This window comes from Aythya marila (genome assembly GCF_965140915.1).
Source record: "Aythya marila genome assembly, chromosome: 14".
Classification (NCBI taxonomy): domain Eukaryota; kingdom Metazoa; phylum Chordata; class Aves; order Anseriformes; family Anatidae; genus Aythya; species Aythya marila.
In genome coordinates this window covers 343,010-366,091 of record NC_139055.1, presented here as the reverse complement: position 1 = coordinate 366,091, position 23,082 = coordinate 343,010, and the positions used below count along the sequence as shown (strand labels likewise).

The 23,082-nt window shown below is 58.8% G+C and overlaps 1 protein-coding gene across 3 annotated transcripts; it reads right to left on the bottom strand.

Annotated features, from left to right (window-relative positions):
- Positions 1 to 7,823: 7,823 nt before the first annotated feature.
- Positions 7,824 to 21,134, bottom strand: ARHGEF37 (Rho guanine nucleotide exchange factor 37). 3 transcript variants are annotated; one of them, XR_014318493.1, is made up of 14 exons: positions 20,853 to 21,134; positions 18,166 to 18,383; positions 17,591 to 17,714; positions 17,235 to 17,382; positions 16,207 to 16,406; positions 15,149 to 15,279; positions 14,503 to 14,607; positions 12,997 to 13,107; positions 12,300 to 12,629; positions 11,827 to 11,955; positions 11,435 to 11,630; positions 10,872 to 11,044; positions 8,974 to 10,515; positions 7,826 to 8,494 (listed from the first exon to the last, which is right to left on the bottom strand). XR_014318493.1 is itself a non-coding variant. In XM_082771907.1 (13 exons), the coding sequence occupies exons 2-13, from the start codon at positions 18,367 to 18,369 to the stop codon at positions 10,306 to 10,308; spliced, it is 2,061 nt and encodes a 686-aa protein (XP_082628033.1). In that variant the 5' UTR covers positions 18,370 to 18,383; positions 20,100 to 20,296; the 3' UTR covers positions 7,824 to 10,305. The 3 variants fall into 3 exon arrangements, 2 of the variants coding, with proteins under 2 accessions (XP_082628033.1, XP_082628032.1); XM_082771907.1 differs by lacking the exon at positions 20,853 to 21,134 and adding an exon at positions 20,100 to 20,296 and having other exon boundaries at positions 7,824 to 10,515; XM_082771906.1 differs by having other exon boundaries at positions 7,825 to 10,515.
- Between the last annotated feature and the right edge of the window lie 1,948 nt (positions 21,135 to 23,082).

The following is a 23,082-nucleotide window of genomic DNA, read 5'->3' as shown; positions in this document are numbered from 1 at the left end:
GCAGCTGTGCCAGGATAAGGGGCCAGTCCTGGGGCTCCGCATCCCCACCCCAGCCAGGGTGCAGGCTGGTCCCAGGGCTCTGCCTGCTCCCATGCAGGCGATGCTCAGCCCCCCAGCCGGGCTGCGAGCTGCTCGCTTTCAGCAGTTCCCATGCACACAGCAGCTCACTGCGCAAAGCCCGCTAGCAACAGAAATAATGCAGCAAAATCACAGCTCGCGCCATCTCCTTGACGCTTGGAAATGCCTGGAGAGCTTCAAAAGCCGCAAGATGCTCTTGTTCCCATCCTTTTCCCTGCTGCTTTCACCACTCGCTGTCTGTGCTTTGGACCCCCCTTTCCGGAGGGGAACGGCTCTTTCTCAGACGGTGACAAATTCAGCGAGGCAAAGGCTGCCTGCATGCTGCAGCGGGAGGCAGGCAGCCGGTGTGCTGCCTGCCCGAGCGGGGCTGTGGGTGACTCATCGCCATGCAGCATGCAATTACAAAGGTGAGTGCAGGCCCCTACTGCTTTGCACAGGTATCTGTGTCAGCTGGGGCTATTTTGATCTCTCCTGCGTGCTCTCGGCTCATTAGGAAGGTAAGGAATACAGCCACGTAGCTAATTTGCCTGCCATGGGGACAGGCACGATATTCCCAGGAGCAAAGAGCTGGGAGTTTGGGTATTGCATCCAAATCCCCCAGTCGCACAACTGGGGTAGGGGGGAGCGGCATGCCCACACGTTTTATGCAGTGAAGGGCATGCACACAAACCGAATGGAGGCATCGTGACTGCACAGCACCATTTCTGTGAACTAAGCGACAGGCGGGGAGAATTTGGGGCTGTTATTATTAGCCATGCTGATACATATAAGAAGGAAGCATCAGAGCTGGGGTGAAGCTGTATTTGGGAATGGCCTAGCTGGCAAAGCAGGGGGGGGCAACGGAATAAATGGAGCAAGGCAGAGTGCAGCAGTGCAATTTCTCCTCCTTGCCAAAGCAGGGAACTGGGAGCTCTGAGGGGCCACGTCTCTCTCATGACCCGCATGCTGACTGCACGCTGCCCCCTGTAAAGCCACTAAGCTCAGCGGCGCTCGGAGAGTGAGATCTTTTGATTTCCAAAATATTTGCCCAAGACTTCACTCATTACTCTTCCTTCTCTGCAAGCAGGAAGCGGCGGAAGGCTCAGACGTTGAGCGGTTCTTGGCTGGGCTCCAGGCAAAGGGCTGCATCCCTACAGCTGCAAACAGCACTCCCTGCAGGGCTTTCAGCAACCGGGGTTGTCACAGCAGGGCAGCAGCCGCAGCACAGTCCCCTTGGCCATGAGCGGGTGCAGCTCTGTCATTGCACCACAGCTTCGTTCCCCAAAACTTGTCCATGCCAGGATGTACGCACCGTACCCACCTAAGAAGCCCACCTGGGTTGCTGCCTCGCACAGCCTTCAGCAGCTTTCCCAGGGTGCTGGAGGTTCGCTCAGCTTCACCTGGGGGCTGCAAATGCCCCGAAGACAAACAGTGTTCATCTCCCCACTGGGCTTGGGAGGATGGGGCTGCAGGCATGGGAGCAGGGGCAGGGGCAGGGAGTGCAGGGCAGGGAGGCTGGGGGCACCTCCCACAGGGCCTGACCAGCGTGGGGCTGTCCTTTAACAGCACAACTTACGTTTAATAAAATCCAAGCTAAGCAGCAGTGTTGTCAGGGTGATAAAAATAAAAAAGCAGCAGGGGTCACAACCCTCAGCATTCCCTGGGAATGGGGCCTGGCAGTGGCCAGGTTGGGCTCCCACTCCAGCCCGATGGTGGCATGGGAAGGGGGGGAAATATCCAGTGTTGGGAAAGGCTCCACGTGCCAGAGAAGACAAAACCTGATTTATTATTATTATTTTTTTTTTATGACAAGTGCACTTCTTACATACACTTGTTATTTTCTAAATATTTAGTAGCTTTAATGTCATTTGTTGCACGCATAAATGAGCAAACAGGACATATACAAATGTTGAAAAGTAAACTAGTTTGTTAAACTTCGTTAAAATAAATTATGGAAATACGTAGATTGGAATGGACTGGTATCACATTAGCAACAGTGATAAGAAATGTTGTTATCCATACAAATCTAGCTCTTTGAGGCATGGCTTTGACAGCGTGCATAGAGTCAATACACAAACTGTGGCAATTGGTGGCATCTCCATTTGCCCAGAGCCGTGGTCGGTCACAGGACAGAGTTTCCTATCCCAGGTTGATGACCAAGCTGAGATCTTTACCTTGAGGTTGTCCCTGGATGTCTCCTCTCTCTGGCTCACCCCTGCTGGTCATGTGCACAGCACCAGCTCCCCGGGCCCAGCCCCATGATGACAGCACACCGGGGGGTGCAGAGGAGTGGGAGGCTCTTTGGAGAGCCCAGTCTGGCTCCCACATCCTCACATCCCCACAATGTCCCTGTGGCGCTGAGCATGCCCCCCCCCCCCCCCCCCTCCCTGAGGCCTTGTCGTGGTTCCGCTCGAGTGGGCAGCCGAGCACCACCACAGCCGCTCTCTCACTCCCCCTCCTCAAAGAGGAATGGGGAGAAAATATGTGAAAAGGGCTCAAGGGTTGAGATAAGGACGAGAAAATCATGCAATAATTATTGGAACGGGCAAAACAGACTCGGCATAAGGAGATAGTAAGATTTATTGCCTATTACTAACAAGCGAGAGAAGTGAGAAAACAAAGGAAAAAAGAAAAAAACAAAAGCACCTTCCCCCCCATCCACCCTCTTCCACCTCCTCCCCCCGAGCGGCGCAGGGGAACAGGGGAATGGGGGTTATGGTCAGTCTACAGCACTTCTTCTCTGCCGCTCCTTCTCGGTCACTCTCGTCCCCTGTGCTGTGGGGTCCCACCCGCGGGATGCAGTCCTTGATGAACTGATCCGGCGTGGGCTTCCCACAGGCAGCAGCTCTTCCAGAACTGCTCCAGATATGGGTCCGTACCACGGGGTCCATCCCTCAGGAGAAAACTGCTCCAACCTGGGTCCCCTACGGGCAGCAGCTCCTGCCAGGTCACCTGCTCCTGCATGGTCTCCTCTCCACGGACTACAGGTCCGGCCTGGAATCTGCTCCGGCAGGGGTCTTCCACAGTCGGCAGCCTCCGTCGGTGCAGGGCCACCTGCTCCACCGTGGTCTCCTCCACGGGCTGCAGCATGGAACCCTGCTCCACCGTGGTACTCCATGGGCTGCAGGGGGACATCCTGCTTCACCATGGTCCTCACCACAGGCCGCAGGGGACTTCTGCTCCGGCGCCTGGAGCACCTCTCCCCCTCCTTCTACACTGACCTTGGCACCTGCAAGGCTGTTCTCTCACTCCCGGCTGCTGTCTGGCGCAGCATTTTTTTCCCTGTCTTAAATATGCTCTCACAGATGCGCAAACAACATCGCTTATTGGCTCAGATCTGGAAAACAATGGGGCCCTTCCCAAACATGGGGCAGCTTCTAGATCTTTCTCACAGAAACCACTCCTATGGCTCCCTGCTACCAAAACCTTGCCATGTAAACCCACTACAGGCCTACTCGCTGTTCCCTGCAGCAGGGCTGCCACTCTTGGCAGGGCCCTGCAGGGGCAGGGTGCCACTCCAGGGCTCCTTTCAAGCTCCATTTCTCCCTGGATTTTCTGGACCAGCTTTATTTGCAGGCGAGAATCCTATGATCAGCTTCATTTGAATGCTGCTTCTCCTGGGCAGAGCATGGCCATGTCTGGGACAGAACAAAACCAGCATTCACAGGCGGGCATTGAAATTCCCAGCAGCCATCCCATCCCCTCACTGCTCTGGGTTTGTCCCTGGGCAGCAGACAAGCCGCATCTTCAGGGAAGCTCACCTGCGAGCAGCATCCCTCCTGCTCCCTGCTGCGAACATGAGATCTGGTCAGGGGCTGCCGGTGCATTCCCAGACTTGTTCCTTCCTCATCATCTGGCCTCATCCCCCAGGGCTGAGCCGTGCTGCGGGGGTGGCCACAAGCCAGCCCCCAGCACTGCACCTCCTGCTCTGACAGCACAGCCCCAGCCCCAAGCCTGATGCCATGGGGCTTTGGGCCACCAGCAGCCAGGGCACCTGAGCAGCTGCTAAGTGCTGCATTTTCAGATCCCAACGTGGAAGAGGAATGGCTCGCAGGTGGCGTGGCTTGGGTGGGTTTGTCCCTTTGGTCGCACCAAGGTCCCCATCCCCAACAGGGTGCCAGCAGGCGGTGCTGTCCCAGCCAGGGACAGGTAGCTGTGGCACGGGACTGGTGGGGACACGTTGCCTGTGAGCCCAGCAGGGCTGCTGCTGCGAATGAGTTTAGTGGCCTTGATTTAATTCCCACTTGTGCATGTTTAAAAAAGAAAAAAAAAAAAAAAAAAGAGAAAAGAAAAAAAAAAAAAAAAAAAAAAGGAGAAAGAGGAGGAGGAGGAGTAAAGGCACAGAAGCACATACCCTCACAGCCCAGCCAGGATGGGCATGCACAGGCCATGTGGGAAGCAGGAGTGGAATGTGCCCAGCCCAGGGGCACTGTGCTGAGGTGGTGGCACACAAGGGTGCTGCAGGGGGCCCAGAGGGACACATCCTGCCCCCATCCCGGAGCCCCAGACGCAGGGGCTCCATTGCCTGTATTTGAGGTCCTTTGCCAGTGCTGCTCAGTGAGTTAATGGCTTGATTTCTGATCTGATGTTCCTGCCCCTGATGACTCAGGCATGAGAACTGCAAGCAGATAAGAGCGCAGAGGCCTGGCCGGAGGGATGCTGGTGGCTGCTCAGCACCAGGAACCCCCCGGGCCCAGAGCCCTCCCAGGGGATTTCAGAAATGCTGCCAGCTGCACGAGCAAGGAGAGGGCAGCAGCTCGGAGAGGCACAGTCAGAAGCAGCAGGCACTGGTAAGAGCTCGGCTCAGCCCTGGTATGGCTGTGCCATCACCCTGGGAAGGGCACAGGGTGTTTGTGCTCCATGTGAGCCACACGGGCGGCACAGCAGCCCTAGGGAGCCCAAACAAGAGGCTGGGCAAGACACATGTTTTATTAGGTATGGGGCAGCTTTTTCCTCTCCTCAGTCATTTGCTTCCAAGTTCCTGAGCAGAGCTCTCTGCAGCTGGAGGACTAACATTGCAGCTAGTTAAAAAAAAAAAAAAAAAAAAAAAAAAGCCCCCCCCCCCCTTTTTCTTTTTTTTTTTTTCTCCTTTCCCCAAATCCAAGCATACAATGTGCTAGGTGCAAGCCACGAATAAATCCCATGTACTCTGAACAAGCTGGGAGATAGAAGCAGGGGAAATGGCTCCTGCCTCCACTGCTCCAACCTGGGGCATGCATCCATCCCTGGGCTTCCCCCTTATGGGATGAAGCAGCAGGGGAGATGCTGGGTGCTGCCAGGCAGCAGTGCTGAGCATCTGCACCCAGGAGCAGCTCCATGAGCTGGAACCCCCTTCTCTCCTACTTCATTTCATTTCATTTCATTTCATTTCATTTCATTTCATTATTTCATTTTTTCCTCAAGGCTTTATTTTTACTGCAGGGAATGATGCCTGGGGGGCTTGTGTGGTCTCTGCACCCCCAGGACCAGAGGCCAGGTGGGAATCCCTGCCTGGGGCTGCTCCGGGCACTCACTGAGTGGAGTGGTACAACATGGCCAACCTTGAACTATTCCTGTCACGTCCCATCTGGAGACAGAAATCTGCCTGCTGGCTTTACAATTAAAATTGAAATGATTTGATTATGGGGCTTCATTAGTAAAAACAAACAGCAGGCAGCCTTCCTCCCCCTCCCCATCCCCCGCCCATCCTTTCCTCCCCAGGGTGTGTTTTAGGTAAATGCTGGCCAGGATGCCAGCTGAGCACACAGAAGGGATTTGTGTCTGCAGCCTGTACCCATGGTCAGGAGCAGTCCACGGGGCACAAACCCCACAGATCACCCCCTTCGGGCAGGGGCACCCCCTGCTCCCCCAGCCCCATTGGGCTTCTGGTTTCCACTTTGGCTTGATTTGCTCTGATTCCTGAATCCCTGCAGTGACTCGCTGCTGCGCCCTCTCTCCAGCCTGGATTTCCCTTTGCCTGGATGTATTTTTCTTGGCCGCAGCTGGCTCCTGCCCGAAGGTGAGAGCAGGCTCTGCGGAGGCTGCCCGGTGGCACATGGAGGTGTTGGAGTCCCCAGAGCTGCGGCAGTGCTGGGGGAAGTAATTCAGTTAACATCCCGGCCTTGGGAACAGGCTGTGCAGGCCCCAGGAGGAGGAATGCTAATGAAGGAGTGCTCACAAGTCCCGGCCGTGTTAAGTACTAAAGGGGAGCTGGGGCTGCAGGTGGTGCTGGGTTTGTCTAGCAGCTGGGATGGCTTGTGGTGATTCGGAAGCGAGGTGGGAATTACACCGCTCTTTTCTTTTCCTTGAGGTGCCTGTGGCTAGGAGAAGGCTTTGAAATGTCTCCTGGCACTGCATTGGGGTGGTTGGAGGAGGTATGCTGTGCACACACAGCAGGCAACCCGTGAAAAGCCCAGAGCCTGGAAAAGGCAGGGTGACACGGCTGTCCTCAGTCAGGAGGGGCAGGGACATGCCTGGGGATGTTCCCCTCCATGCTGGGATGAGCTTCTCCATCTCCATCTCCCACCATCAGTGTTTGTTCCAGCAGGAAGCTGCACAGCGGATTCCCCCAGCACCAGTGGGAGCAGCCAGCTGAGCAGCCTTTGCACCCTGGGGGCCACCAGCACCCTGAGGACACCCTGAGAGGCATTTAGGTTGCTGCTGCAGCCCCACGTATTGCTGTGACAGCTGTGAGCAGCCACCCAAGGGTGCAGGAGCACCTCAGGCTGTGGGGTCTGCCCTTTTATCAGCTTGGCAGTTGTTGCCAGACGCAGCAGGACCGTGCCCTGCTCATCCTACACCCCTCACCACGTGCGCCAGCCTCTGCTCTCTGGAAAGTCCCAGGAGCTCACCCGCCAGCAAAGTCACCTTGGGGATGGGAGGGCCTGCAGGGCCCTGCCGGTGGCTGCCAGGAGGGTGAAGCACCCACACTGAGGGGCAGGGGAAGCCCAACGTGGGGGGCAGGGGCCATCGCCCAGGGGCTCTGTGCCCGGGGATGCTGTGGGGGCACAGCAGGGACAGGGGTGCATGGTGCAGTGCGGTGCGGGGCCGTCGTGCTCGCCACGCAGTGGGCAGTGCTGCCCAGCTGCTCCAGCTGGCTCACGTCATGTCGGGGACAGGCTGGCTTTGTGGTGGCAAGAAGCCTCCCCTCAGCTGGTGGCATTTGGCTGAGCTGCAGCAAGGGGAGGCGGCGTGGGGTATAGGGTTACGTGAAGGTTCAGGGGGAATGGTGGGGACAGCACCCAGGTTAAGATAGGGCTTTGCCTCCTCCACGTCCCATCCCAGGACGAGCACATCCCATCCCAGCTTTCCTTTGGGAGGAAACTTTTAATCAGATCAAGGGTTTAACTTTATCAGTGCCTGGAAAACATTACTTTTTTTTTTTTTTTTTTCCCTGGGGCAAAGTATCTTGGCTGCCTGGCATTTCCTGCAGGTTGCACATGCACAAATCCCATGCACGACTCCCTCTGGCTCCCACTCAGCAGCTCCTTGGGCACAGGTACCTGGGGGGGCCAAGCTGGGAGCCCCCCGCAGCTCTTGCACAGCCCCATCCTCCCTCCAAAATTGCTGGTTGCAGAGATCCAGGCGGACAGACGTGGAGCAGCTGGCGTGTCCTCTCCCACAGGGGACATGGACTGCCCTCCCAGTGGAAGAAAAGCCACCACAAGACCTCTGTGTCCCCTCCAGGGGACGTCCCCCTGCTATCACTGCAGCCCCCAGCAGCCCCCCCAGCCCCAGAGAGTCTCGCATAGCAGCCAGGCCTGGAGCAGGAGAGCGATGATTGATTATTGCTATTAAGGCCAGTGAATGGTCCCTGCTCACATGCTGGCGGTTCGGTGGTAATCAGTCATTGCACGGTGGGGGGACAGCCCTGCTCTCCTGCAGTGCCAGAGCAAGGGTCCAGCAGGGCTCCAGGCACCTGGCACAGGGAGCACCACCTCCTGGCATCCCCAAGGGCATCCAGAGGGCAGGCAGGGGGAAAGACAGGGTCCGCGGCCCCTGTCCCAGCGCTGTGGCATGGTTTCACGGCCAGCTGGATGCTGGGCGCAATGTTCTGGACAGGGGCTGAGCAGGAGGCAAGGGTGCTCAGTACTGGCTGGAGGTACCAGCAGGCACAGCACTGCTGCTGGGCTGAGCCAGGCACAGCTCGAGCCCATGGCTCATCTGGCAGAGCCGTGACAGCAGGGACATAGGCAGCAGCCGGCTGCTGGCTGGGAAGGGAGGTGCCTTAATGATGGTCCATCTCAGCAAAGGTAGCAGAGCATGAAAGCAATTTCACACTTTATTAGACAATTCAGGTGCTGGCTGTGCAAGGCAGGAGCCAGGAGCGCTGCTCGTGCCTTCCTTCCCACCTCCCAGCCCCAGGGCCACACTCTGCCGGGCTCAGCCCCCCTCTGGCCCTGCAGCCAGCTTTCCTGGCAGGTCCTGGGGGTCCTGCTTCTCCTGGGCCACCCGTCTCCTGCATTCAGCCCCTCTCCCTGCACACCGCTGCACGTTTCCTCCCCTCCTTGCACCCTGGGGTGTGGGGATGGGTCAGGGTTTGGGAACCCCAGCTTGGGACTTCCACGGGTGCTGCTCTCCTCTTTGTGGTGCTGGCTGGACTGGTCTCACGGCCATCCCTGCCTGCCCCCAGTGTGCCCAGATGCAGGCACACTGTGGCTCCTGCCTGCCGAGCCTCCTACTGTGCCCCTGGGGCTGTGCACACCTGGGCACAGAGATAAGGCAGGGGCAGAGCAGAGCCTGAGCAGCCACTGCCTGCCTGTAGGAACATGGCTGTGCTGGCACCCTGCTCCTCAGGGACAGCTAGCTCTCTTGCCTCTCTCCTCCCACCAGAGCAAGGGAATGAGGGATGCTGTTGTCCCTGGGGCCGAAGCAGCGGGCAGAGAGGTAGGGAAGCAGCTCTGTGCCTCCCCAAGTACAGGGCTGGATCCTGCACACCAGGAAGATGGGGCAGGGCACGTCTGCAGCATGCTGCCTGGGGCCACTGTGGGGACAAAGGGAGCTCCTGCTCCGCACACAATTCATGCTCATGAAGCTAATGCAATCCTAGGCCAACATATTGGCTCTGCAGACCCTCCCAGGGCTCTGCACCCCTCTGTGCCAGCAAGAAGTTTAACCCACACCGGCCTTGCCTAGACCACTGTGCACCCCCCAGCACACAAACAAGTAGGCCAGGGGCCAGCAGGTCAGATTTGATCCCTGCTGGCACACCCTGTGTGTGGACACCATCCAAATGCCTCCACATCCAGGATGTGAATCAGCCCCGGTGCTGCACCAGCACCAAACAACTTGCAGGGCAGCGGGCAGGATGCAGGCAGCAGCAGCCACCCCGCAAAGCCCTGGGCATGGCGAGACCCCGGGCTGGGAGCATCTGCCACAGGCATGGCCCTGCTCCAATGCCTAACCTTGGCCCCGGCGCCTGGCCAGGAGCCATCCCTGCCCACCATCCCCCTGTCCCTGGTCACAAGCATGTTCCACCTGCCTGGCCAGAGCATTCCTCCTAGGAGAGCGTGTCCTCACCGTGCTATTTAAAGGCACTCTTGTGCCCTTTATTTTTCCTTGTGGTTAGGCTGGAAGAGACCTGTGCCCTCTGCTCACCCTGAGGGAGCAGCTCGAGGCTTGGGACAGGAATGAGTGCAAAGGGTTTGGGAAATATTCTGGGAGAAGTGAGGGACGTTGGTGCTCCACAGCCTCACACCACGTCCAAGGGTACCTCCTGGGGACAGAGCCTGCAGGTAAGGTCCCATGGCCATTGAGGTTTGGCCCAGGAATAGCTGGTACTGCAGAGCCCAGCTCACCCCTTGGGGCTGGGAGAGAAAATGAGCAGCACCAGCTACCTCCCCTCACCCCTCTGTGGCACTACAGCCTTTGCAGCTTGGACCTGAACTACCTATAGACAGTTCCATCTCACCACCCGTAGGGACACTTTTCCCACTGACACAAATTTCAACAAACCCCTGCAAACCTGCAGCCACCTGCTGGCACTCCATCCCGAGCCTTCCCTCTGTGTCTCCCAGTAGTAAGCAAACACACATGGGACATGTCACCCTCCTGCTTTCCAGCCCTTGTGCCCATTAGCACAAAACACATCTCTCCACCTCCGTGCCTGTGCCCACATCCCCTGGGCCATATCCTGCTGCTTCCCCAGCCCAGGGCCATGCAGCCACCCCCCTCCAGCATCTCTGTGAGGAGCTCCTCGGGTGCCAAGCAGATGGCTCTCATCTAAGAGCAGCACGAAGCCTGCGCCCTGGGGTGCTGGGCTGGTGGTGCTCACACAGGCACGCTCCAGCCCATGGGCTCCTGGACAGGGACTGTCACCAGGTAGCTGGAGGGCACGTAGCCCCTCTGGCCGTTCACCTCCACCAGGCTCCACTCCTTGCTGCCTTTCTTGTCATGTGGCTCCAGCACCACCACGGGCTGCCCAGCCTGCAGGCTGACCTCCTGCGGACTCCTGGCGGTGAAGGAGAAGCCAGCGACCATCTGTGGAAAGTGAAGGAGGGGAGGGAGCCCTTGCTGGGAACAGGAGGCAAGAGGGGAAGGGACAGGCAGGGCAGGATCTATAGGGGACACAGAGGCTATTTCCAAGAGGGCAGCACAATCCTGCCATCAGTGGAGGGACGGTGGGGATCCCACCAGGCACAACTTGCTTTGCTCTGTCCACAGCAGGTCCCAGCAAGGCAAATCCCAGCTGTGCCACTCCAGCCAGGCAAACAGCTACACATATATATAATCCCATGTGCTGGAAAAGCAGGTCCACATCCCCACCCACACGCAGGGACAAGCACTGAGCTAGAAGGGTCGTGAGAAACTGCCCAGGGGGTGTCCCCCACTCTCACCTGGAAAGCCGGGGTGAACGTGGCCACCTGGGGCCTGGGAGCCTCGGGTGATGTGTATGAATGTCGCCTTCTGTCTGGGACACTCTCTTGGGTTGGCATCTGCATCCCGGTCTGCTGGCCTTGCACTGGGCTATAGGGCTGCAGTTTGCCAGCAGGCACAAACCCTCGGGGACCTGGAGGAAATGCACATACACACTGTTCAAGCAGCCCTGCTGCCTGACACATGTAGGGCTAGCTGGAGGAGAAAGGGAGGATAACCTGGCTATTGCCTTGCATGGCACAAGAGCCCTGCTTAAACTGGCCCATTGCTAGGGAACATCAAGCAACAAAACCCCAAAAAAGGGGTTTCAGGATGTTTGCATGCACAGGGTTCCGCTTTCCCACCCACGACAGGGAACAAATGGGGAAACCCAAGGTTTAGAGCTAAAGGCTACATGTGTAGCTGGCAAAGCAGAGCTGTGTTTGGTCTGAGCCAGCTTCATCCAAGCTGAGAAAATGGTTCAGATTTGTTTTCTGACCCTGGTGCCAAGGCAGGGAGAGCCTCCCCGCAGTGCTTGCAGTACCTCCAGCATCCACCAGCCACCTGCTCGTGTTGCCCTTGGTGTCGACGCGTTGCAGCAGAGCCACAATCTGTCCCCTTTGCAAGGTCAGGTCCAAGTCTTTGCTGCCACTGACGTTGCTTGTCACTTGGTAAAGTTTGTCTGGGCCGTGTTTGCTCACGAGGGAAAGGACCTTCCGCTCCTCGGCAGCGGTCAGGGGCTGGTGGGGAGCAAGAGACATACGAGCTCTTAGTCAGACATGCAGTAGGCCGAGGTGCTCCGTGTGCATGCTCCATCTGCACACTGTGGCTGCGGTGACCTCCTGTGCTGCTGTCTGAGCCAGCCTCCCCCCGGGAGATGTCCTGCACCATGCAGCCTCAGTCCTGCTGAACCAGGACACCCCTCCCAGCTCCTACCTGTGTCACAGGGCTCGGTGTGACCGTCTCAAACGCCTGGGTGAACGTACAGAGCTGGGCACCAGCTTGCTGCAGAGTGTCCTCCACCAGCCTCCAGAAAGCGGGCAGAGGCATGTGGCCATGGGGCAGCTGTGAAGACAGACCCTGAGGTCAGAGGGGCCTGTAGGGACGCACAGAGCTGTGGGTAGGGTCAGAAGAGAAGGAGCAAGAAGAAAAGAGGTGACAAAGCAAGAGAACGGAGTGCTGAAGATGCACCTTGCAGTTGAGATCCATCCCCTTTCAGCAACAAGAGCTGCTGCCCTCTGGCTGTGAGCCCTTGGGCTGCGCCCAAAGGAGCAGTGCCCAGGTCCTGTCCTGAGCCCCCAGCCACCCAGGCTGGGGATGCAGCAAGCCCTCAGAGCCCTCACGGCCCAAAGGGAGGTCAGGCTCAGCATGTACACCAGCATGTGCCCCCACGCCAAAGCCTCTCCCACCTGCTTCAGCTCTTTTTCTGCCTCGTGCAGGACCTCCGCAGCCAGGTCCTGGTGCAGGACGCAGAGGGAGCCCAGCACCTGCCCCAGGAGCTGCACAACCAGCTGGTTGAACCGCGGGAGCTCGGCCACGAGCAGGGCATTGATGGCGAGGTAGGTGTTCATGGCAGCCTCCTCATCGTACGTCACACTGCCCAGCTCGCTTTTGCGCTCCTGGATCTCCTCGTAGTCCAGCAGCTTGTCCAGGCGCTTCTTGACCAGCTGCTGTGGCCCCACCAGCATCTCTGAGAGGCTGCAGAGGGGCTGCCAGACCAGCCTGTCCAGGCGTTGCTTCTGTGGGGCAAGAGGACCCAAGTCTCCATGTGAACCCCAGCAGGCCCAGCAGTCTGCATGGGGCACTGTCTTGTGCATTAGGAAAGGCCTGGGGGACTGGGTGGAGGGCTTGTGTGGAGTGTGGAGCTCCCGAGGTGTCCTTCCCATCCACGTGGGATGCCTGCCAAAGCAGCCCCTTGGTAGAGCAGTCACCCTGGCCACCACACAAAACCAGGGCTTCACAGGCCCCCTGGGGCTGCGCCTGCTGCTGAGGACACTCCCTGCACTGGGGCCACCCTCAATTTCTGGCTCCCCTTCCCCTGGGGAGCAGCCAGCCCTGGCACTGCTTGCTTGTGACCCTGAAGACCTGCAGGGAAGGAGCACTCACAAACTCGGGGAAAACAGCGCGGTGGAGGTGCTCTGCGAGGTGCTGGTACTGCTGGGCAGGGCCCTCCTCCATCTGCAGCTCTTGCTTGTGTGGGGCCGGCACCAGGAACGCCTGAAAGGAAGGGAGCGATGGGGGCTGGCCTCCAGGCACTGCCCAGCACCAGCCCACCACCTTCACCTACACCCACGTTCCCAAAGGCACGCCACCCTGACATGTGGGTTTGGTGCTCCAGCAGCTTTGGGGCTTCCTTTTGTTTGTGTGCAAAGCATTTATGGAGAGCACGAGGGGTGGGATGGGAAAGGTGACCTCTCCTTTGCGGCCCTCCCTGCCACAGAAGGGACTGGAGATGGAAATACAAAAGGGACTGACCCTGTGAGTAGGAGGTGGCAGCTCTGACCACTGCTCTGTGTGCTGCTCCCCAGCCCTGCAGAGGTGCTCCTGGCAATGTCTGAAGCAAGGTTTGCCTCTGCGTTGTGCTGGGGGCACAGGCATACACAGAGCCCTGCCAGCCAGTGTGGAGAGAGGCCAGGCCACCCCTGCGGTATGGGAATGTCTTCATTGACTCCCTGGGATGGCTGCAAGAAGCTTTCCGAGGGAAAGAGACATGGCACAAATACAGCAGGCACCTTCCCCAACATCCAAGCCCAGCATGACTCCTACCCCAGCTTTTTTCCCAGGCTGCCAGGCCTGTCTGCAGACCTCTAATGCCCTGCTTGAAGCCAGGCAGGTGACTTATGGAGATGCAGCTCCCCAAGGGGCAGTGCCAGGCAGGTTTCCAGGCACACCCAATGTCCTGGGGAACAGTCAGACCCTGCCACATCTCACTGGTGTGCAGATTGCCATCCTCTTGTTTTCTGTCCTTTTTACCCACTCTTTGGGCTCCAGGGAGTCTTCCTGTCCCATTTTCCTCTGTCCCCATCCAACCTGGGGAACCTTTCTCAATATTTTCATGACAAGATCTTTCCACCCCTCGCATTTCTGCTCTCTGAACCCTCTGCAATTTCCTGAGATTTTCCTGATAATAGTGTCTGGGGACTGCAAGCTTTGCCATCACTCATACTTTCATTTCTTTCAGATGCCCTGAGGGATTTCAATGAGAAAATCATAGCAATTATTGACCCAGGGCACCTCCAAAAGGAAGTCTGCTGTCGTGCCTGATTTGGGGACACTTCTGCCTTCTGCCTCTTAATGCAAGAGTTTCCAGGCTGAACAACATTTAGCACTTTCAGCTGTTTGATACCTTGCAGTAATGATCAGCATAAGGACTGATTGCTCCCAATAGACACCCAACTCTGCCGACAATGTCTTTGTTTTAACCTCCCCTGGACAGGAGCGATCCTCAGATATTGTGCAAGCCCCCAGCACAACAATTCATTTTAGCTGAGAGCTGAAAGTCCCTGAACACCTCCAACTGCTGTTTCCTTGCTTGGAAGTGTTCTGCAACCCTCTGAAATGCATTCTGAGGCCTGGATGGGGCCATTCCCCTGCAAGTGGTCAGGGTTTTACCTCTAAATGTGCCATGTAGGATGCCACGTTCTCCTTCAGCGCAGCCACACTGGATGCCACGCTCTGGAACTTCTCCTCCAGGTTGTCATATTCCTTGTCCTCTGTCTGCAAGACACAGGGCAGCTTGTCCCTAGCTCAGGCAGGCCAGGGAAGGGTTCAGGCAGGGGTAATGAAGCTGGGGGATGAGGAGGGGGAGACCCTAAGGGGCTGCAGGAGTTTGAAAAGGGCCAAGGTCTGGGGTGTGTGGGATGCACACGGGAACAGGGCACTGCATGGGGTTGTGGTGCTGCTGGGGAAAATGCCACAGTTGCAAGCAGTGGTCCCTGCCACTGGGTTTGTTTGCTTTTGCTGGGATGCCCAAGGATCTCCAGGGCTTCTGGAGGTCAAGGTGCTCCCCTTTAACATCTGCAGCTCCCACAGAGGCAGGCAGGAAGCTCTGTACCTGCATTCCTGACCCTTGCAATGGGGCAGCAGGAGCCACCCTTAGGTCACTTGGCAGTGGGACAGAGGCTTGTATGGCAGCACGGGCCACTGGGAGTCAGCATTGGCCAGGCTCGGCTCTCCCCCCCTTGGGGACGGGAGGAAAGTGCCAGAAGCAGCCAGGGAAGGGGCAGTGGGTGCTGGCCACGGACAGGCAGGTTCGCACCTTGCTCACAAAGCCGGCCTCGTGCATGAAGAGCCGGCTCAGACGCGTGGTCTTCTTGGCGATGGAGTGGGTGTTGAGGCGAGCCAGGCGGTCCCGCAGCGTCAGGTGCTCGGCCTTGTTGTATTTGGTCGCTGCAGACATGATGTGGGGAGGGAAAAAAGTTGGTGAGGGGCCAGGCGTCCCCGGGGACCCAGCATTGGCTCTGCAGGGGAACGGGCAAAGGGGCTGCTCACACAACTGCCCTCCCCTACAGCACCCACAGGACCCTGAGGGTGCTTTGTTCATTGTTCATAGGACAGCAGGGACCCAAAATCCTGCCCACAGCCCAGGCAGATACAGATCTAACCCAGCACAGCAGACCTGGCTCATGCTGGGTTTGATGAAGCACTGTGTGCTGGCAGTTTGGCTGCAGGCAGATGTGTCCCTTGTCCTGGCCCTGCCTCGCAGCCTGAGGGGCCTCGGTGCATGCTGGGGCAGCTGGTTGGAAGCTGCTGGAATGAGGGGAAAATGAGACACGGCTGGAAAAGTTGTAAGAGCATCCTTGGCAGCCTGGCAAAGCAGGGAAACTGTGAGGTGCAAACAGCAGCGAGGCTGGGGCTGATCAACAGGATAAGCACAACCCACATCAAAGAAGGGCAGCCCCGGGGAAATTACCATGAAAACCAGAAAGAAAAGCAAGTTCATGTTTGTGGGGAGCTTGATTTCTCCTGTCCCAAGGACAGGACTGTTCCTCCCAATTCCCCAGCTCAGGGAATGCAGGCAGACCAGTTCTGTGCTCCCCCCGGTTGCCACCCTGCTCCTGCAGCTTGGCCAGGGTGGCATTTGTCTGAGCAGCACCAGCGGTGCCTTGCAGCCCCCTTAATGATCACAGTGCCAAGAGCTGCCGGCACACCGCCCCTGCTGCAGCTCCACCAAAGGGCAAGAGGAAGGGAGAGCTTGGACTTGAGCAGGAATTAACACAAAAACACCAGGACACAACTAAGGTTGGACTGAGGCTTCCCGGGCACCAAGTCCATTGCCAGTGCCATGTATCCTGCCCTAACCGTGCCCCCACTCACCCACTTCCCGCTGCCGCTTGTACTCGTTGATGTTGGCATTGGCCTGGGCCATGGCGCTGACGGCCGCGGCGAGGGCCTGGTGGGCACTGGTGCCAGCGGGGGTGTTCTCCAGGATCTTGCCCAGCAGCAGTGGGTATTTGGTGACCCTCTGCACCGGCATCACCAGGAAGAAGCTGAGGTCCGAGGCGCTCGTGTGAGGCCTGGCGGAGAGGGGAATTTCATGAGGCCGATGGGAAAGAGCAGCCCTCCTGCCCTGCTGCTTCTCCATGCTTCTCTGCAAGCATTTTGGGGAGAAAATGGAGCCTCTCCAGCACCAGGAGAGATTTGCTGCCTTGAACCTGCAGGTGAGCTGTGCCTGCAGCCCCAGTGGGGTTTCTGGCCATGAACCCCAGCTCCCCGCCACCTGTGCCCCCCTGGGCAGTGCTGGCAAGGGGCTGCTGTCCCCCCCATCCCGGAGGCAGTGCCAGCCCCAGGAGGGTTCCTGGCCTCCCCGAAGAGTGCTGGGCTTGTCCAGCTGCCAGGCACGGGGTGTGCAGGCAGTGCCCCTCCTTCCTGCACAACCAGCCTGAGGAGTCATGTCAGCAGTGCTCCAAGCAGCAGGAAACCCCAGCGGCTCCTCCGCTGCCATGTCTGCTGCTGGCAGTGCTCATGACCGTGCTGACAGGGCAGCAGCAGTCCCCTAGGGCCAGCCTGTCTCTCTGGTGATGCCGGGGAGTCCGTGCCCTCTGTGGGCACAGCCCTTTGGATGGGAGCAATGTGGGGGTGAGGAGCAGGCAGGGGCTGTGTGTGCCACCCCATCCCTTGCTTTGGGGTCTGCCATAAAAGACCCCCAGGCTGTAGCGCCAGTTTGGCAGGTCCCAGAGGATGCAGGAGAGGCTGCCAGCAACTACAGCAGGCAATGCCATGACGGTCCTGCACTCAGCATGGGTGCATGCTCCTGGGCACTGAGAAGGCTGCTTATTTAGAAGGGCAAGGCCAGGAGGCAAACCACGGAGAGGGAGGTGGTGGCCTCGGCAGCAGGTACCTACACCGTTGCATTCAGGGTATCCATGATCTCCTCCTGCAGCCTGGGGTCCTTGCGGTAGCTCTCCACAAGCAGGAGGGCATTGTCATAGCTGGTGCAGTAGGTCTTGTAGACAGTCTCCATCTCCTCTTTGAACTCCTGGAACAGGGTGCCTGGGGAAGGAGGGCCGGGCTGGAGAGGCTGCTCCTTTCCCATGGGAAGGAGTCTTGTCCCACACACTGAGCCAGCTCTGCACCCCTGCTGGGCTGAGCCTGACGCTGCCCCCAAGCACTCGCTTTCTGCAGGTCAGAAATCCAGCAGAGACCCCTGGCTGCAGAGGGGCTGCTGGCATGAATCTGCTCTTGGCACTGCCCTACTTACTGATGCCCAGCAGCTGATCGTGCTCCTGCGCAGCCGTGGCCTCGAGTCCCCTGAGGAACCGTCTGGAGAGGTGAAGGATGTCGTCAATGTTGGAGAAGAGTCCTTCCAGGTCAAGATCAGGCAGCTGAAGGGAACAAAGTTGCCCCAGAACAAGCCAAATAAATGAGGTGAAGGTGGACCTTGCATCCCGGAATCACACCCACCCTCCCAAGCACCAGCATCCTTCCAGCTGCCTCTCATGACATTTGAGGAGCTGGAAATGCTCCATTCCAGGAGGCATTTGGAGATACTGAGAGCTGGCTTTGCTCCCAAGCAGGACAATGAGGCCTTTCTAACATTACAGAGGTACCACTTAGTGCCTTAGGATGGCTGTACTGGGTCAGACCTGATGACCGTCCAACCCAGGACCTTGGCTGATGGAAGCATTTCGGGAGGCTGGAAGGACAGGGTGAGCAGGCGGTGACCTCGGAGCCATGCTCAGCACTGGCCTTGCCAGGATTCAGGTACCTCACTGCTCTTGATGGGCTCACCCTACAGTCCCCAGCCTCAGCACAGGTGCCAACAGCCCCCCTCACCTGCTTCTGCTGGAGGTGTGCCCGGATGTCCGACAGGCACAGCTGGAGGTTGTGCACATAGCTGGCCTCGGTAGTGATCAGCTCCTCTACAGCCAGGCGCTGGCTGAGCTCCATCCTCTTGCAGAGCGTCACCTCCTCGTAGATGTGTGCGTCGGGGTCGGCTGTGCCCTCGGCGGGCAGCTCTTCAGCATGGGGGCTCGCCATGCCAGCGGGATGCTCTGCAAGGGCAGGTGTGTCCAGGTCACGGGCTGAGCAGGGACTGCTCTACGGGGTCTGGCTTGGTGCCCACGCTCGGTCGCCCTGTACCAGGGCAGGGAGCACATCCCCGGGCACGTCTCTGGGATGCACGCTTGTTGCACAGGACACACAAGCTGCAGTGCCATACTCCAAAACCATAAAACCATAAAAACACTGCGGGTGAGGAGCAGGCTGGCTGTCAAGGGCAGGCACCCACATGAGGCAGGTGAGGACTTGCCAAGCACCCGTGCCCAAATTCCAGCAGCTGGGAGCAGACAGGGGCAGCCCCGGCTGCAGGCAGGGGGCCGCACCGCACCCCTAGCACCAGTTCTGCCCCCCTGCCCCGAGAGCAGTCTGGGGCTTTAATGCCTCCATGTCCACGCTGGCACCACCCGGGCTGGCTGATACTGCTGTGGCAGCGCCTGGCGTGCTGCCTCGCATTCAAGAGTCCTATTCAAAGTACAAAGAGTGTTTTTGCAGTGCCTGAACAACAGGCGTTTCTGTGCTAGGCAGAGCTGATTTACTGATTTACTGGGGGGGGAGAGGAGGGGAGGGAGGAAGTGGGTGAAGGCATGGGTGCCTTTGCCAGAGGCACTGGAAGCCCCTGGTGCTTTGCACCGTGGTGCCTGCTCCAGCTTCCTCTGCCCACAGAGAACAAGAAAAGTGGAAGCTGATTCATGGCATTTCCCTTCCTGGGGAACGTCCTCTCTTCGTGCCAAGGCCAAGGAGGAAGGTGCAGCTCTCAAGGCAGCACAGATAGTGCTGTGACCTGGCAGTGCAAGGCACAAGGCCTTGAGAGAGAGAGAAACAGCCCAGCCCACACCAGCATGGCCCCCGGCATGCAGCTGCAGGACACTGTGGCCCCAAGGGTGCGGAAAGCCCCAGGCACCTGCAGGGGAGCAGGGGGCTGTAGGCAAACTGGAGCCTCTGCTCAGGGTCTGCTCTAGCAAACAGCGGGTGCTGTGGCTGTGAGCACTGTGTAGCGTGGATGCCCCTGCCTAGCAAACCTAGAGCTACTGTGGAGGAGCCCTGGGCTTGGCAGCGGACATACGCTGAGGGAAGGCATGGCACCTCTGCCCGCCTTACAGAACTGCACCCCGTGAGCAGGCATCTCTGCCCCCTGTGTATCGGGTACATCTGCACGTGGGCTGCAGGGGGGCATGGGGAGCAGGGTCCTGCATCCTTCTGGGTGCCATGGAGGTGCCCAGTCAGAGGGATGCCGCCAAACATCGTTAAACAAGCGAATGGCTGGGGCTGGCAGAGCTGGCTGCGAGCTCTGTGTGGTGCTGGCCACGCAGGTGTGGGGACTGAGGCGAGGGCAGAGCTGAGGGTCCAGCCCCACTCCCCAACCCCCCACTGCTGCCCTGTGCTAGTTTCCCTCGGGCTTTGGGGCATCACTGGTCCCTATACCAGCATCCCCGGGGATCATTCCCAGGCTGAGGAAACCTCTCCCCTCCACTCCATCTGACACCCCGGAGGACGCACAAAATCCAAACTCAGCAGCGAGCAGACTGCCAGCAGGCTGATCCCCCGCTCCCCGCCTCCCCCAGTGCCCCGCCGGCCCGCAGCATCCTTGACCGCAGCGCCCGGGGCCGGCAGCACCCCGGGCCCGGCACCCTAAATGCCCCCCTGCCCCCGGGGGGCAGAGCAGAGCCGGTGGGAGCCCCCGGCTGCCCCCGGCTCCCCCCGGCTCTTACCTGCGGCCGAGGCAAGGGCTGGCGCCGGGCTCCGCGCTGCCGCTGCCGGGGGGGCGTTAATGATAAACCCGCTGCGTCACGGCGGGGGGGCCGCGGGCGGCCAGGGCCGGCCCCCGGCAGGGCCGAGGGTGCGCGGCAGGGTCCCGGCTTCCCCAGGAGCTGGGGGCTTCGGGGGGCCGGGGGCAGAGCCCCCAGGCAGCAGCTGTGCCCGCGGTAGGCGCAGGCTTCCCCCCGCCGCCTCCGCTCCTGCAGCCCCGTGTGCCCGGCTCCCAGCTCGCTGCCGGCGCCCGGCCCCCGCCCCAGAGCCCCCCCCCCAGAGCCCCCCCTGGCCTGGGGCATCCCCTCGGCTCCCTGTCCGGGCCCCGTTGCTCAGCCGCAGGCAGGGCTTGGAGCAAACAGAAGCGAAGGAAGTGGTGCCGCAGACTGCGCAGCTGGCCACCACAGGCGTTTGATGTTCATTTTGTATGTGTACGTATTTATTTTTTGCTCGCACCGTGCTTGCAGCCCTGCAAACAAGCTAGGAGAAGGCAGAGCCTAATGCACGGCCAGCTCCCGCAGCCTTGTGCTCATCCCCAGCCCAGCCGCGGGGAGCTGACAGCCGCACCGGGACTTCTCCAGGTTGGCACACGGAGTCCCAAAAGCCGCACGGCAGAAAGGGCTCACGCACCGCCCCACCGAGGGGTGCACCCGGGGGGGGACACGGACACGGGAACACACAACTGACCACATGCAGACAGGCAGCGAGGGCTTTACCTGGCTGGGACTTCGGGGACACAGGTGCTCCTCCTCCCCTGCAGCAGCGACTCTAGCCTTGCCCAGGTAGCTGTGAAGCAGGGAGGTGCCCATCCAGGTACCTTTGGGCCAGCATTGCGGCGCTGTCACGAGTTTCCCAGCTCCATCCTTGGGCAGATGCAATGATACCACGTCCAACAGAGCCGTTGCCCCTCGAGGCACTTCACCACCTCTCTGCCCACATCAGCACTGGCTGCCTCATCACACCAGGGCCTGGCACAGGCTCTCCCAGGTGCGGATGGCGCCCTGGCCAGGCAGTGCTCTCCTCCTGGCTACGTCCCTTGCCCTGATGGGCCAGGACAGCAGGGCAGCATTCCTGGCTGACCGCTCCGCCCCGACTGGCTCACACAGTGGGCGTTCCCCCTGGCACGTTTTCAATTCCACTCCATTTTTTCAGAGGCTTGGTAACACGGCTCAGGTGTTTTCCTTGCAAGACCACCATGCTGCCGAGTTGTTTTCCCTGGTGTGAGCAGTTTCCTTCTTGCTTTCCTCCCATCCAGCCCAGGACTGGGGCTGTGTGGCTCCATGTGGGTGGCTCTGTGACAGGTGTCACAGCTCTGTCACCACCCCAGGGCTCCCTGGGGAGCCAGGAAGGCGAGGGAGCGGGCTAGCTGACACTGCTTGGCTCTGGGTACAAGGGAAAAGCAAATAGGTGAGGGCTAGCCCAGCACAAGTGTGTTCCCAGGTTTGGTGCTCCCATTAAGCCGATCTGCAGGAGCCCCGTGTGTTCTGTCCTCATGGCCAGCCAGCCTTCAGACCCTGGAAACACCGCACCCAGTGAGCTTGGAGGGGGAGACGCATGGGAGAGCACAGTACGGCAGGAGCAGCAGGGCAGGGCTGCCTTCTGCTGCTGCGCACCAGGTCGCTGCAGCCTCGCTGCACGCCTGTTTTTCCAGGAAGCTTCTCCTAGAGCCACCTTCAGCACTGCCCGGCCCTGTCACACCCTCTGCTACCTGGGAGCTCAGTGGCTGCTCTGGGACAGGGTGATGCCCCCATGCAGGGTGATGACAGCCCACTGACATCTCGCTCCAAGGCTGTTTGCTGCCGACAGCTCAGAGTGCAGGGATTTTTGCAGCTATGCAAAACCTTAAAGCTCAGGCTGATCAGTGAATGCCAAAGCCATCAGGGGGCTCTCTGGGAACGCAGCAGACGCAGTGTGAGTTAGCCAGGGCTTGCTTTGAAAACAGACACAGCTTCTAGCCATGCAAAGCATGACAGCTCTGGATATGTCCAATACCGGCAGGCAGGAGGTTCTGCTTGGAGCAGTGTGTTCGCACAGGAAGGTTGTGTTTCCTTTATTCAATCTTTCTCCATTATTATTGCTCTTCTTTGGATTTCTTTCCCGTCTTGAAAGGACTTCACAACCACACACTGCTATCAGCCAGCCATTCATGTTGGAAACAAAAACACTTGGAAAAAAATAGCTTTCTCAAGAATGTGCTGGCAGGTGTGTCCTACTCACGGAGCTTCCTCCCACACTGCAGGGTTAGGAAGTGGACTTTGCCTCCAACACCACTGTGTGTGTATGCTGTGTAAGCAGGGGATTCGAGCCAAGGTGCTAGGAAGAGAAGAAAAATGACGTGAAGCTAAAGGTCTTCGTATCTAGCTGGTCATCAGAAAAAGCACCACCTGAAAAACCACATAGATGCCATTCCATATAGATGTCATTTCGTTTCCTGCTTCTTCCCCTTCCAGTTGACACTACCAGTACTTAAATCCACCACAGGAGCAAGGAGGGCTGGGCACACCTTCTGCTGGTACTGACACCCACATGGCTCACCAGGCTGCACCGAGCAGGCAGTGATTGCCTTAGCTCCAGCGGTCAGAAAGGAGCTGTAGGCTCCAGCCTCATGCCAGCAGGGCACTGCCTCCACCATGAGGCAGAGGAGAGGCTAAAAATAAGCAGATACTGAACTTGATCCGAGCAGAATAAACTGAGACAGCTCTTTATTTCTAAGGGGGTTGTTAATGGGCTGTAGGCCTCTGTTTGTCTTAGTTGCATGATATGCTCCTTCCCTGCTCTGCGTGAGGGTGTCTTTGGTGACAGAGGCAGAAATCTCCATTGCTGCTCTGCCCCCAGCTGTGCCATCACCTCCCTGCTCTCATCTCCCCACAGCACGTGCCTGGTGCCCGCAGGAAAAGAAGCATGATGATGGCTGGATGACAGTTCCCTGCGCACAGACTGCTGCCA

What these genes read in the sequence shown, in the direction of transcription:
- ARHGEF37 (XM_082771906.1), bottom strand. Translation starts at nt 18,369, where the DNA reads ATGGCGAGCCCCCATGCTGAAGAGCTGCCCGCCGAGGGCACAGCCGAC. An exon ending in CAGAAAAAGAGCTGAAGCAG is followed by an intron (nt 11,956 to 12,299) that starts GTGGGAGAGGCT and finishes CTGTCTTCACAG; the next exon opens with CTGCCCCATGGCCACATGCC. An exon ending in CACCGAGCCCTGTGACACAG is followed by an intron (nt 11,631 to 11,826) that starts GTAGGAGCTGGG and finishes GCTCCCCACCAG; the next exon opens with CCCCTGACCGCTGCCGAGGA.